Source organism: Arvicola amphibius, chromosome 5 (assembly GCF_903992535.2).
Source record: "Arvicola amphibius chromosome 5, mArvAmp1.2, whole genome shotgun sequence".
Taxonomy (NCBI): domain Eukaryota; kingdom Metazoa; phylum Chordata; class Mammalia; order Rodentia; family Cricetidae; genus Arvicola; species Arvicola amphibius.
This window is the reverse complement of record NC_052051.1, coordinates 960,860-973,718: the sequence shown is the minus strand read 5'-3', so window position 1 is coordinate 973,718 and position 12,859 is coordinate 960,860. Positions and strand designations below refer to the sequence as shown.

At 53.3% G+C, this 12,859-nt stretch overlaps 1 protein-coding gene across 1 annotated transcript in view; it reads left to right on the top strand.

Annotated features, from left to right (window-relative positions):
* The window catches only part of Col20a1 (collagen type XX alpha 1 chain), a 29,106-nt gene that overhangs the window by 7,446 nt on the left and 8,801 nt on the right, over positions 1 to 12,859 (top strand). The window contains exons 4-20 of the mRNA XM_038331935.1: positions 236 to 391; positions 1,639 to 1,797; positions 2,299 to 2,418; positions 2,894 to 3,058; positions 3,747 to 3,899; positions 4,082 to 4,251; positions 4,636 to 4,765; positions 5,753 to 5,898; positions 5,980 to 6,103; positions 6,509 to 6,645; positions 7,134 to 7,263; positions 7,484 to 7,626; positions 7,787 to 7,919; positions 8,312 to 8,460; positions 8,595 to 8,724; positions 9,625 to 9,663; positions 10,924 to 11,062. Of these exons, the coding sequence (XP_038187863.1) occupies positions 236 to 391; positions 1,639 to 1,797; positions 2,299 to 2,418; positions 2,894 to 3,058; positions 3,747 to 3,899; positions 4,082 to 4,251; positions 4,636 to 4,765; positions 5,753 to 5,898; positions 5,980 to 6,103; positions 6,509 to 6,645; positions 7,134 to 7,263; positions 7,484 to 7,626; positions 7,787 to 7,919; positions 8,312 to 8,460; positions 8,595 to 8,724; positions 9,625 to 9,663; positions 10,924 to 11,062 (2,323 nt within the window). The remainder of the gene's footprint in view (positions 1 to 235; positions 392 to 1,638; positions 1,798 to 2,298; positions 2,419 to 2,893; positions 3,059 to 3,746; positions 3,900 to 4,081; positions 4,252 to 4,635; positions 4,766 to 5,752; positions 5,899 to 5,979; positions 6,104 to 6,508; positions 6,646 to 7,133; positions 7,264 to 7,483; positions 7,627 to 7,786; positions 7,920 to 8,311; positions 8,461 to 8,594; positions 8,725 to 9,624; positions 9,664 to 10,923; positions 11,063 to 12,859) is intronic.

The following is a 12,859-nucleotide window of genomic DNA, read 5'->3' as shown; positions in this document are numbered from 1 at the left end:
GCACGCAGATGGGGTGGATGTGGGTGGAAGGCCTCTGGGTTCAGAGCTCGTGGTCTGGCCTTGTGACCTGGGTATTTTGCCTGTGAGGTGCTAGGGTTTTGTTTCCTGTTCCTGACATTGCTGCTCACCTCCCATGAGGTGGGCAGGTTCAGAAAGTACATAAATCCCCAAACCCCAAGCCCCTGCTCCCACCCTGGGCTGATATCCTAACAGTCAGTGCCTCCTCTCTCTGCAGTTGAGGATCTGAAGAGCCACTCTTTGAGCAGAGGCAGCCGGAGGCTGGTAGGACCCACCCTGGATCCTACCTCCTTCCCTCTGGAGGCCTCAGACCCTGAGAAAACACCTGAGCCCAGTATTGCCTTCACCTCGAGCAGAGACTGGCCCATTCTTGGTGGGTCAAAGTGGAGTGGGAGTAAATCCTGGGGGTTGTGTGTGTGGTGGGAGGAAGCCCTCTGAAGCTTCTGTGTCTCTTATATGGACAGAAATTCTTGTTTGTATTTGACCACAGGCTCTAGCTTTAATTTAGGCTAGTCATATTCCTGGACTCACGATCTCAGGTGCAGGGGTCAGGTAGTCTTTGCCCCAGAGCCCTAGCTTAGGTCTGGGAGGTGCATGGTAGCAGATGTAACCCAGATGTAACGCTCCCCTTTGCCTCCAGCAGTGGCCAATAAGGATCAGAGGAAGCTCAAGCAGGGCTTTGGTGTGCAGGACCCGGCTCAGCCAACCACAGACCTGGAGAGGCAGAGCCACATTGCAGACTCTGTGGGAAAGGGAGAGCAGCTAGGTAAGGTGACGACTGTGTTCTGTGGGATCAGATTAAGTGAGGCCATCTCCTCGCCTGTCTGCCTTGCATCAGGAGGACACTACCTTCTTCACCAGAAACAGAACTGTGGGAAGACTTCTGTGCTCAGATTTGGGCATTACTCCCTCATGTCAGGCCCTGTGCCCCATATGTTGTTATGGATTGGGTCTTCTGCTACAATGTTGCCCCACTATTGAGGGTCTTACAGACATGCCTTGCCCCCCCACTTTAGACTGAGCATCAGAAACCACAGAGGAATTGTCTACCTGGCTGTGTTTAGAAATCTCATGAGACCTGCCAGGAGCAATCTGTGTCAAATTATCAGGGGCCCCAGGGAGCATGTTATACACAAAGAACTCTAGGGTGATGGAAGATTCTGAGGTCACAGAAGTAGTTCCTGATTGCTACTGCCTTCCCTGGTCTTCCTGCCAATTTACCCAGTTCGGACTGTCTGTGGTGCTAACAGCCCTACCCATGACTGGTGGCCACCTACAGGCAGCCAGGCCTGGAAATGTGGGTGCTGGAGCCTGCTCAGCCCAGGGACCAAATTGTCAGGTTCAGACATAATGCTGCCAGGGGCTTGGAAGGCAGAGGTGACCCCTAGACCTGAGACTGTGATCAGCCCTCTTTGAGGGTACTTAGAGGAGTTGAAACCCCAAACTAGGATACAAGAGGGCTTTTCTAAATCTAGGGGAATACAAAGTCCTTGGAAACTCTGACCCCCAAGATCTCAGGGAAGGGTATTTTGAGGCTTTCAGTCAGGTCTACAATACCTCAGGTGTCCTGGGGAGGCCATAAGCCTCACCCAATACCTCACTCATTCTTACCTGCCCCAGCTGAACCCCAGTTCCATTGTACACCACCAACTCCTACCGATATAATCTTCCTGGTGGATGGGTCCTGGAGCATCGGCCACAGCCACTTCCAGCAGGTCAAAGACTTCCTGGCCAGCATCATCACACCTTTTGAAATAGGACCAGATAAAGTCCAAGTAGGTGGGTACCACCTCCTTTATCTTGCCCTTGGGGGAGATTGGACCTCTTAAGCCAGCAGAAGGCTGGCAGCTGCCCTCATAACAGGATAGGGAATGCTATAGCCTCCCAAAGTCCAGCAGCCTATGAAGAGAGTTGAGAAACCAGGCCGATGGAAGCCTACTTGATCTGGATTGGGTCATGCGACTGATTCACTTTCCCGGTGAACCAGGGCTGCTGTTATAGTCTGCAGGAATGACTGACTCCCAGTCAGCCCCTCTGATGATACCCCCTAGGAGAGCCTTGGACCCTGAAAATGTGTCTTTTCCTAGAAGTGGAGCCACCAATGGCTGTGCTCAGAGCAGGCAACTCTGTAGACATGGTCTTCAAAATAGTCCTGGCATTGAGGGTGCAGTAGTACAATATTGCCTAGCATGCTTTCCCTGGGGCTGCAGAAAAAGAGAGAAAGAAACCAAAATAAACAAACCAAACAAAACACCCTGAGCAGTCAAAGTCCACCCCCAGGTCTGACTCAGTACAGTGGAGACCCCCAGACCGAGTGGGACCTGAACTCCTTCCACACCAAGGAGCAGGTGCTGGCAGCAGTGCACAGCCTCCGGTACAGGGGAGGAAACACATTCACAGGTAAGTCCTGGGCCTTGAGGCTTGGCTATTATGAAGCCCCTTGGCCAACCTCCTTTTGATCCCCTTCCACCCCTGAACATTTGTGTGATGGGCAGGTGCTGAGCCCCACTTCACACTTTAGAGAGCAAACTCCACCTGCACCACCCACCTCAACCTTCAGCAAAAGTGTAGAACTTTGGGCACCTTGTTGAGATCAAGTGTCAACGCTGATCATAGGCAGCTTCTGTCTGGGTCCCGCTCAGCTGGACTGTCAGTCTCACAGGTGGCTTCTTAGGAGACATAGGCATGGCCTTGCTGGGCCTTGGGTACCCTCCACAGCAGGCGCTGTCCCTGATCGGTGTCTTTAGTCTGGCAAGGCAGGATGGACAAGACGTGTGAACAGAGAGCCCTGGGATCAAATGTGGGAGCAGCTGTGGTGGAGAAGGCACCCGAGGAGGGAGTGGTTGCCTGTCACTTTGTCCCTCATGTTCCTAAGGCCTCGCCCTAACCCATGTACTGGGGCAGAACCTGAAGCCAGCAGCAGGTGCCCGTCCAGAGGCAGCCAAGGTGTTGATTCTGGTGACGGATGGCAAGTCCCAGGATGATGTGCGCACAGCTGCCCGGATTCTTAAGGATCAGGACATTGATGTCTTTGTTGTGGGTGAGCCTGCACAGTGCCCGTGCCCTAGTTGGAATGCTCATGGCTGGGTGGGCTCTGGGTCACAGACACATCTGTATTTGGGCTTCACCACCTCTGCTGAAAAAACTAGGTGACCGGCAGCTTCCACACCCATAGAGGCCAGAGGGCACCTTGCAGCAGCATCTGCCCACTTTGTTGTGACACTCCCCTAACTCCTTGCAGCCCTTCAGCTCACACTGCAGGTAGCCTTCAAGCGGGTTCCCTGCCTGGTAGCTGTCCTTGTGTCTGACAGCTCTTCTACCTTCTCCATCTGCTCCCCACGCAAGGATTGTTCCTGGTGCTCTCTGGGACATCAACCACACTCACTGCCCTATGTTTGATGGGGAAGGGAACTTCAAGTGTAGGGGTTGCTCTCGGAGCCCTTCTCTACCCAGGAGTCCCCTCTTTTATGGACACCTGTCGCCAGCACCCACATAGTCTGGCCCACTTCCCAGAGCTCCCAGAATTAAGCAAACCGGCCTCCCCTGGCTCATTCCTAGGTCCCATTGAGATCCCATGGGATCTAGGACATTTGGCTTCCGTGTGTGTCCTCTGGTATGTTGGGAACTCTGGCAGGTCTCTCCCCTATGGCACTGCGTGTAAACATGATGAGAACCTCTGAGTGGCACACTCTGTTGGCCACCTGTTGGCACGCACTTCCCCAAAGCAGGTGTGAAGAACGCCGATGAGGCGGAACTGAAACTCCTGGCCTCCCAGCCACTGGACATCACCGTCCACAACGTGCTGGACTTCCCCCAGCTGGCCACCCTAGCTGCTCTGCTCAGCCGCCTCGTTTGCCAAAAGATCCAGGGCAGGGGCCCAGGTAAGGATCCAGCCCCACAGTGACCGAGGCTACACCTGGCCAGTTTTCATGGCTTGTACTAAACCAGGGGGAATGTCTGTCCTTGGGCTATGTTGGGAGAATTTTCCTAGCCATCCTGCACATGGCCACCAGGGGGAGCAAATAGATGCGCTTGCTTGCTCCCTAACTACCTTTCCCCACAGTCAAACCAGCAGCGGCTACTCTGGCCCTGGATCCCCTCCCCGTGCCCACCAGACTTGTCCTCACCCACGTCACCTCATCCAGTGTCCACCTGTCTTGGACTCCGGCCTCATACCCACCCCTTAAGTATCTAATTGTGTGGCAGCCTTCTAGGGGTGGTGCCCCCAAGGAGGTAAGAGGGGGTCCCCTGGTTCAACCTCTTCTTGGGAACTTGGGCCGCTGGCAGGACTCTGCCAGCCTGGCTCAGGTGGTCTCTGCTGAGCTGTGGATGGGCACTAGAATAAAGGTCTCCAGCTGACTAAGTCCATATGAGGCAGGAAAGCCAAGGGGGTGGACTTGTACCCAACCAGACCAAGTCAGAGTGGGGAGCGCTAAGCAGTGACTGAAGACACCCAGATGTGGTTTTGATGGCATATTGATAGACATGGATTGTTCCACTGTCTCTCCTGTCTCCATGGTACCTGGTGCTGCTCTGCTCTGTTTTGGGACCGAATGTTTCAAGATGATGGGACCATGCCCCCCAAGTACACCCTGTTGACGGGATTTTTCTGCCCAGGTGGTGGTGGAGGGGCCTGTCTCATCCATGGAGCTTCGAAACCTGACCTCCAACACAGAATACATGGTCTCCGTGTTTCCTGTCTATGAGAGTGGTTTTGGCAAGAGCCTGCAAGGCTGGGCAACCACAGGTAGAGGGGTGACCTTTGTCTAGTCCTGCCCCTTTGGACTACTCTATCAGGGCATAACTATAGGCAGCTCTGGGTCTAGAGTGTTCCCACGAGCCACCATTCCAAGCCTCTCTGACCCTGGTATCCTCTTTCAAACACAGTGGTGTCACACATCGTGCCTTACTACTGCTGCTTAAGGTGTCCTAGGGCTCCCATCCTGTCTAGCAACCATAGCCCATGGCTGAGGCCACTAGCTCTCAGCTGTTGGTGGACCCACCATGATTCCTGGCTGACAACTACACTGAGAGAGAACTCATATGCCCACACTTACCCACTTACAGGGTGCAATTGATGGCTGTTAGTATATTCAGGACTTTGCCAGGTGTGGTAGCACACACCTGTAATCCCAGAACTAGAGCGGTAGAGACAGGTGGATGGATCTCTAAGTTCAATGCCAGCTTGGTCTACATAATGAGTTCCAGGACACCTAGGGTTACAAACAGAAACTGTGTCTTAAAAGACAGAAATATGAATAAACAAAAAAGCACAGTATATTCAAGGCTATCATAGATCATTTCATTGGTACCCCTGGTCCTTCTTCACCCAGCCCTGGCAACCTCAACTCTGCTGTCTGCCTCTGGATCTGCATCTTCTGGTCATTCACAGAGATGGCTTTGTGTGTGTGTGTGTGTGTGTGTGTGTGTGTGTGAGAGAGAGAGGGGGGGGGGGTTCTTTCAACCTGGAGATTACATCACTCACTACCTTTGTAGCAAATTGCTCTAGGCCAGCAGGATTATCTGGCTCCCCCAGAACTGTGAGCTGAAAACCAAAGCCCGCTGACATTTGAGACAAGTGCTCTGATTGGTGGTTGTCTACCTGACTGTGCCCATCTGTACATCCCTACCTATTGAAAGTCTTATGGGGGGAAGGGTTTCTTTGTTCATGTTTATGAGTTCTGCATGTGTCACACCCCTAAGATTACCCTAATGGGATGGCCATCCCCCCTAGCACCCCTGCCTCCACCTGGGGCACTGACCCTGGCTTCAGCGACACCCAGAACCCTCCACCTCACCTGGCAGCCCTCTGCTGGGGCCACTCAGTACTTGGTGCAGTACTTGCTGACTGCCTCCCCTGGGGAGGAGCAAAGGAGAGAGGTGAGAGGTGGGAAAAGGGAGACAGGCGGGACAGATGGTGGGGCTTGGTGGCTGAGACATGTGTTGCCGTGTCCCTGCCAGGTACATGTGGGACAGCCTGAGGTACTGCTGGAAGGCCTGGAGCCGGGCCGTGACTATGAGGTTTCAGTGCAGAGCCTTCGGGGACCAGAGGCCAGTGAGGTCCGGAGCATCAGTGCCAGGACCAGTGAGTATTCTTCCCAGGTTATGCGTCCACATAACAGATACCCTGCTCTGTTTTGCTTGTTTGTTTGTTTTGTTGTTTTTGTTTTGTTTTTGCTTTTGTTTTTTTGAGACAAGGTTTCTCTATGGCTTTGCAGCCTGTCCTGGAACTAGCTCTTGTATACCAGGCTGGCCTCAAACTCACAGAGCTCCACCTGCCTCTGCTTCCCGAGCACTGGGGTTAAAGGTGTGCACCACCACCACATGGCTCCCTGCTCTGTTTTTTTTTTTTTTTTTTTAGCTCCCTCCAGGGTAGGAGACCACAGCTAACTCCAGATGCCCCATATGCTCCTCAGTCCCAGCACTTCTTACCTTTTCCAAGTCCCAAGTGTAGGGATGCCAGCTCCTGAGGCCTTGCTATGCTCTGCAGCTGCCCTGGGGCCCCCAAGACACCTGAGCTTCTCAGATGTGAGCTACAACTCAGCCTGTGTGTCCTGGGAAGCCCAGAGACCCGTGCGCCTGGTCAAGGTCAGCTATGTCTCTAGTGATGGCAGCCACTCTGGACAGGTAAGAGCAGGGGCCCAAAAGTCCCAAGGGCATCCTGGGGGACCCAGAATCTTAGATTCGGCATTCCCACAGGCACTGGTGGCCTCACCCCTCATCCTTCTTCTTCCCTGTGGACACCTTCAGTCCATATCTGTTTAGCTTCCTTTTAGATAACCTTTGAGATGGTGCAAGGGACACAGTATTGATTATGCCCCAATCCTCAAGGGGCTGTGTCTGGCAGGAATTGGGGAAGACCTGAAGCAAGGACACATACACATACACACATGCATAGTGATGTCAATGCTGAGACTGTGTCCACACCAGACTGAAAGGCAGAATGGCTTGTGGGGTTGAAAGGTGAGACAGGGAAAGGAGTCTCCACTAAGGGAACATTCTGAGGATCCTATTTTGAGAGTTGCAGGCTAGCCTTGGCTGTAGATCCTGAGCCTAGGTCCCTATCCTGTCAGGGGCTCATGTGCCTGATTGGTCTGCCTGTCTACCTCCCACAGACTCAGGTTCCTGGGAATGCTACCTCAGCCACCCTGGGCCCCCTTTCTTCCTCTACCAAGTACACCATCCGAGTCACCTGTTTTTACTTCGGGGGTGGCTCCTCTGTGCTGACCGGCCATGTGACCACAAGTGAGTCAATAACATCAAGGCTAGGAGGAGCTGGACTGTGTCCTTATGTCCTGCTGAAGGGCCTATGTTGGGTGTCTGGCTGGCTGTGCTAGGCCAGGTGGGTACAAGTGTCTGTACAGTGATGTAAGGTCTGCCAAGAGACGAGGGGCCAGGGACACTCCTCAGTACGATGGACTCTTAGGTCAGCACCCTATACTCCATTTCTATCCCTGTCTTCCAGAGAAGGCTCCCAGCCCTAGCCAGCTGTCTGTGGTGGAGCTCCCAGGAGATGCGGTCAAGCTGTCATGGGTGGCTGCTGCCTTGTCTGGTGTACTTGTTTATCAGATCAAGTGGACGCCCTTGGGAGAGGGGAAGGCCCATGAGGTAAGGAAACAGGGGGCAGAAGACCTTTCAGAGAAATTCCTATGGCCCTAGATCCCCAAACCATGCAAGACTTAGACTCTGTGTCCATCCAAGTCCTGTATCTTGGGAATACCTGTCTGCCATAGCCTGTGATCCTGCCTCTGGACTCTCCTTTCTTTAGATCTCTGTCCCAGGGACCCTTGACACAGCCATCTTACCTGGCCTGATGAGTCATGTGGAGTATGAGATCACCATCCTTGCCTACTACAGGGACGGCACTCGCAGCGACCCTGTGTCCCTCCGCTACATCCCCAGTAGGTGGCCTCTCCTGCACTCAGATGGGCTTGGTACAGGAGCAGCACAGAGGGGACCCAGACCCTCCTGGATCCACGTGCCCAGGACCTCATACTCCCACTGGCAAGCAGACTCCCTGAGTTCCTAAGACCCTGGGCTGGACCGTTGGATCTGAGCCCACAAAGGGTACAGGCTCTTGAAGTGGCTGAGGTCCAAATTCCCCAGCATGGGTAGACAGCCTCTGTGTAAGACCTTCTAGGGATATCAGGGGACTCATCAGCAGGCATTGTTAGGGTTGGGCAGGGCAGAGTATAAGGTAATGATGAAGGACTGGCTGGCTGGCTGGCCTTCTAGCTGTGGGTACTTCCATTCTGAGAGCCTTGAATTCCACATTGTCTGTACTACTGGATAGCCTCAGCAAGCAGGAACCCCCCATCCAGCCTGGTCTTGTCCTCGGAGACCCCCAACAGCCTGCAGGTCAGCTGGACACCACCTAGTGGCCATGTCCTGCATTACCGGCTCAACTATGCACCGGCCTCAGGCTCTGGACCAGAGAAATCGGTGAGCCACCCGGGGATTTAGGTGCTGGTTTTACCTTATCGATTGAGGGTAGCAGCTTCTTTATAGAGGGAAAGAGGGACAGAGAAGGAGAAGGCAGCTTAAGAGGGAAGGCTCAGAGGCCTCCTCCCCCGCAGATCTCTGTGCCAGGCACCAGGAGCCACATTGTACTTCCTGACCTGCTGTCTGCCACCAAGTACAGGGTCCTGGTCTCAGCCGTCTATGGAGCAGGAGAGAGTATGGCAGTGTCCGCCACCTGCCGCACAGGTTGGTAGGCACCAAGACTGAGACTCCCTCTAAACCCCAAACCCACGCCAGACTCAAGGTCCAGCTAGATTCTGTCAGGCCTCAGATTTGGTCAGATCTCAGACTGGCCAGATCTCACTCAGTGAGACCTCATAGCTAGTAAGACCTCAGAAGCCAGTGCACCCTAGAGCTAGTGAGGTCCCAGGCCCAACACAGACTGGAGAGGCCATGGGGAGTGGGGTGCCCAAAATAAGTAGAGCGGGCTGATCAGAGTGACCGGGGAATGGATGGAGAGTTCTAACCAGGAGAGACCTACCTTTGAGGCCACAGGATATAGTCAGGTCTCTGGTGGCCTGGTATCCTCCAATCCACAAGGCCAGGCTCAGCTGTGAGTAGTCACCTGAGAGCATCCATGAAGCTCACTGCCCCAGCTATAATATCCCATCTTGGATTATCCAGTCATAGCCCAAACACCTACGATGATTGGCTCCTCAATGCTCAGTGGATGGCCACTGTGACTGGAACACTGGCTGTGGCTTCATCTGCCTTGTATCTGGCTTAGGGGCAGCCTGTATCTCCTCCCCCAGGCCTGTGCTAATTGCTGTACCCAGTCATCTCCCTGGCCCTACCATCTGGTGCCTGGGGCTTAGTTTGGGCTCATAACTTTTTGTGTACGGTCCCCAGTGGAACCTTGGCTTTGGCCCTGGGTGCACAGGGTAGGCAGGGATACCGGCTCACTCGGTGAGATCCCCGCATGGCTGGGAGGGATGGAGCGGCAGGGTGGGCATTGCAAAGGGAGGGAAGTGGGGCGTGTGCAGGTCCAGCTGTGCTCACAGAAGGCCTGAAATGGCCCACGAAGCAGTCCTTTTGGTAGCTGGACTAGCTTAGGTGTGACTCACTGGACCCTCCATGTCCTCCCAGCAGCCTGCCCAGCCCTGAACTCGGACAGTTCCCTCTCAGGTATGTCCTGTATGTCTCTGTCAGCTGTGCTCTGTTGTTTGCCTCCTCTGCTTTGCTTGACTCTTCCAAGGTTGGGGCAGAGCATTCACGATCCAGGATCAACCACAAGGTGCTGGTCGAGGCCTCTACCTTTTCAGGTAGCCCACAAGGCTGTCAGGGAAGTTTTACTTTTGCTTCATCCAAAGTTAGTATGGGCATGTGCAGGGCAGAGGCAGAGCTGGCTAGCGCCACTTGGGCCCTAGGTGGCTCCCTGCAGTCAGGCATCTGGGGTAAGTCATGCCAAGCCTGGAATCCTCATAAACACTATGCAAGAGGGTGGAGAACAGATGTTTAACATGAGGCATGCCAGGGGATTCTATCCAGCAAGGGCCTTAAAAGTACTGAGTGGACAAAGAGGCTTTGTGATGTGAAGGCTGTATCTCACCTGAATCCCAGCAAGAGAGTCTGCCTAGGGCTTCCACTTCCCTGAAGCTGGCAGGGATGGTGAGTGGTGAGATCCGTGGGTGGTAGGACCCATGGAATGCAGGGCCAGTGGACAGATGAGCAGGCACAGCTGCTTCCTTAAAATGGGCCTCGGAAAGGTTGAGCCTCTGCACCCTTGAGTCTGGTGGTGTACAGTTAAACACCAAATTCCTATGTGATTTCACTCTCTGATTTGTGCCAATTAATGCTATAAAAGGAGCTGGTACTTGAAGGATCCACCATGAGACTAATCATCCCAGTGACTCGTATGCCAGCTCAGCTTATAGCTGGGGTCTGGACCCTAAAGAGTCCTCAGGCTACAAGAAACAAAAGGGGCTGCTTGAAACGTCTACGTTGGTTAGAGGGGAATTCACCCAGGTCTTCCTTAAAGGGAACAAACTTGGAGCTGGTTTGGAGCAGAGTGTGGGTACTCTTTGGTAGGTGTATGAGGCAGGTGACTGGCTCTGAGTGTCAGGGGTTCCACTGTGTCCTGTATACGGCTTTCCAAGCTGGAGCATTTGGGTGAGCGATTTCCCCACTGTCAGAACTGGAATAGAGGAAGGGAAGCAGGGATAGATGTCAGCCTGGATAGAAAGGGGCTAGATTCTCCTCTGGAGGGTGGAGCAGTGCTGGGCCCATGGCCACTCTAAGACCCTGCTCCAGCCTCTCATTCTGGTGACCCCATCCCAGGCCATCTTCTGAGGCCCTCTCTTCGACATCCTGCCACCCCCCCCTCCAAGTCGAATCTTTGCCCTGTCCCTCCCTCTTTCCTGATTGTTCCATTCCCTGTTCCACCAGGGTTTGACCTGATGGTGGCCTTTGGTCTCGTGGCAAAGGAGTATGCCTCTATTCGAGGTGTGGCCATGGAACCCTCGGCCCTGGGTGAGGCCCCCACCTTCACGCTCTTCAAGGATGCGCAGCTGATGCGGCGAGCCAGGTGCGAGGGGCAGAGGGAACCGCAATGCAAGAAGAGGTTGTGCGCTAGGCGATGTTGGCGCACACCTTTAATCCCAAGCACTCGGGAGGCAGAAGCAATCAGGTCTCTGTGAGTTCGAGGCCAGCCTGGACTACAGAGTGAATGCCAGGACAGGCTCCAAAGCTACACAGAGAAACCCTGTCTCACAAAACAGAGAGAGAGAGAGAGAGAGAGAGAGAGAGAGAGAGAGAGAGAGAGAGAGAACAAAATGGGGTAGGGAGAGTTAACACGGGGCCTGCCACATACTTTGTGGCTCTGCCATGACCCTGGCCCATAACTGACTAGCCTCTGACATCATGTCAGCAAACCATAGACTGGCTGGCCTCAGCCCTATATACTCCAGAAATTCTCATTTGACAGATTAATGAAGCCTTGTGTGTGGGAGTAGGCTCTGTGCCCAGCATGACTTGAAACCATGCCTGGGTCTTTTCCATATGTAGCTCAGGGATCATTCACATTCAGAAAATTCTGCATATAAGCCATGGCACCGTTCCCTCCGCTTTGTAGCCTGACGGGCAAATCTACTACCATCCTTGGTTTGTGAGAAGTGGGTGCTTTCCAAGAAGTCATGAGAAGGCACATGAGGTCCCTGTTATCTAGGAGACACCGATTTCTGTTTACCCTATGCACAAGTCATTAACCTGAACTTTGATGCACACAGTGTGACAGAGCAGCAGGCTCTCTTCCCACATCCTGAAAGAACTGAGACCCGGGCATGTAACAGAAGTATAAATAAGGCCTCAGAGAAGTATGCAAGGAGCGCTGGAAAGCTCGGATCGTCACATGCTCCCATGAACAAGAAAGGAGGCCCTGGGTAGACAGAGCATGGCCCCAGGGGCTCCCACAGCAGTTTGGGGTCCAGGTGCAGGCAGCAAGCTGGGGGTCTTCTCCTTGTTCAAGTTCCTCTATAAGAACCACTAGAAACTTTGGGCAGGTAGATGCAGAAGCCGTCTGGTCAAGCAGAAGAGGGGTTAGAGATGTCCTTCCTGTCCACTCAGCTGAGACCCACCAAGATCACCATCTTTTTCTATAGCTGCATGGATTAGTTAATGGTTAGATAAGGGTAAATAGCGATCTCTTCCAACATTTATTATTGCGTTACTGTAAAACCATTGCTGGTGATGGTCCTCTGTATACCACACTCCAGTTCCTCACGATCTTCTTTCTCTGGGCATCTCAATAGTCTTCCCATCCATTATTCCTACTGTTCCTACACTGAGGGTATACATACCACTCTGTCCTCAGAGCCTGGATCCATCTCTCACTCAAAATTTGACGGGCATGCTGGCCGATTCCATTTCTTGGCTACAGTGACCACTAAGTCTGACCTCATTTCCTTTGTAGCCAGGAATGGACTTGCCACATTTGGTAGTTCTTATTTCATTTCTCGAGGACCCTCCCTTCTGCTTCCCATAGCGGCTGCACTAATTTACAGTCCCAACACTGTTCAAGGCTCCCCTCGCTCCACCAACACTCAGTAGGTTTTATTTTCCTGACAGCGAGGTGGTTTCTCACTATTTTTACATTTCCTCAGTGACGGCGATGTCGAGAGCTTTTCTATCTGCATGATCTATTTTTACATTTTCTCCTGAGACGTGTCCTTTGAGGCAGGCGTGGCCATTGCCACAGGTACTTTGTGCTTGACCTTGTCATCAAGTGTCCCTGGTCTTCGTGTAGGTTTGGCATAGTTGGCTGCCCCTCATCTCAATGACTGTCTCTTGGTTCCCTTCACCAGCCTCTTCCCTCCCCCTTGTCTTT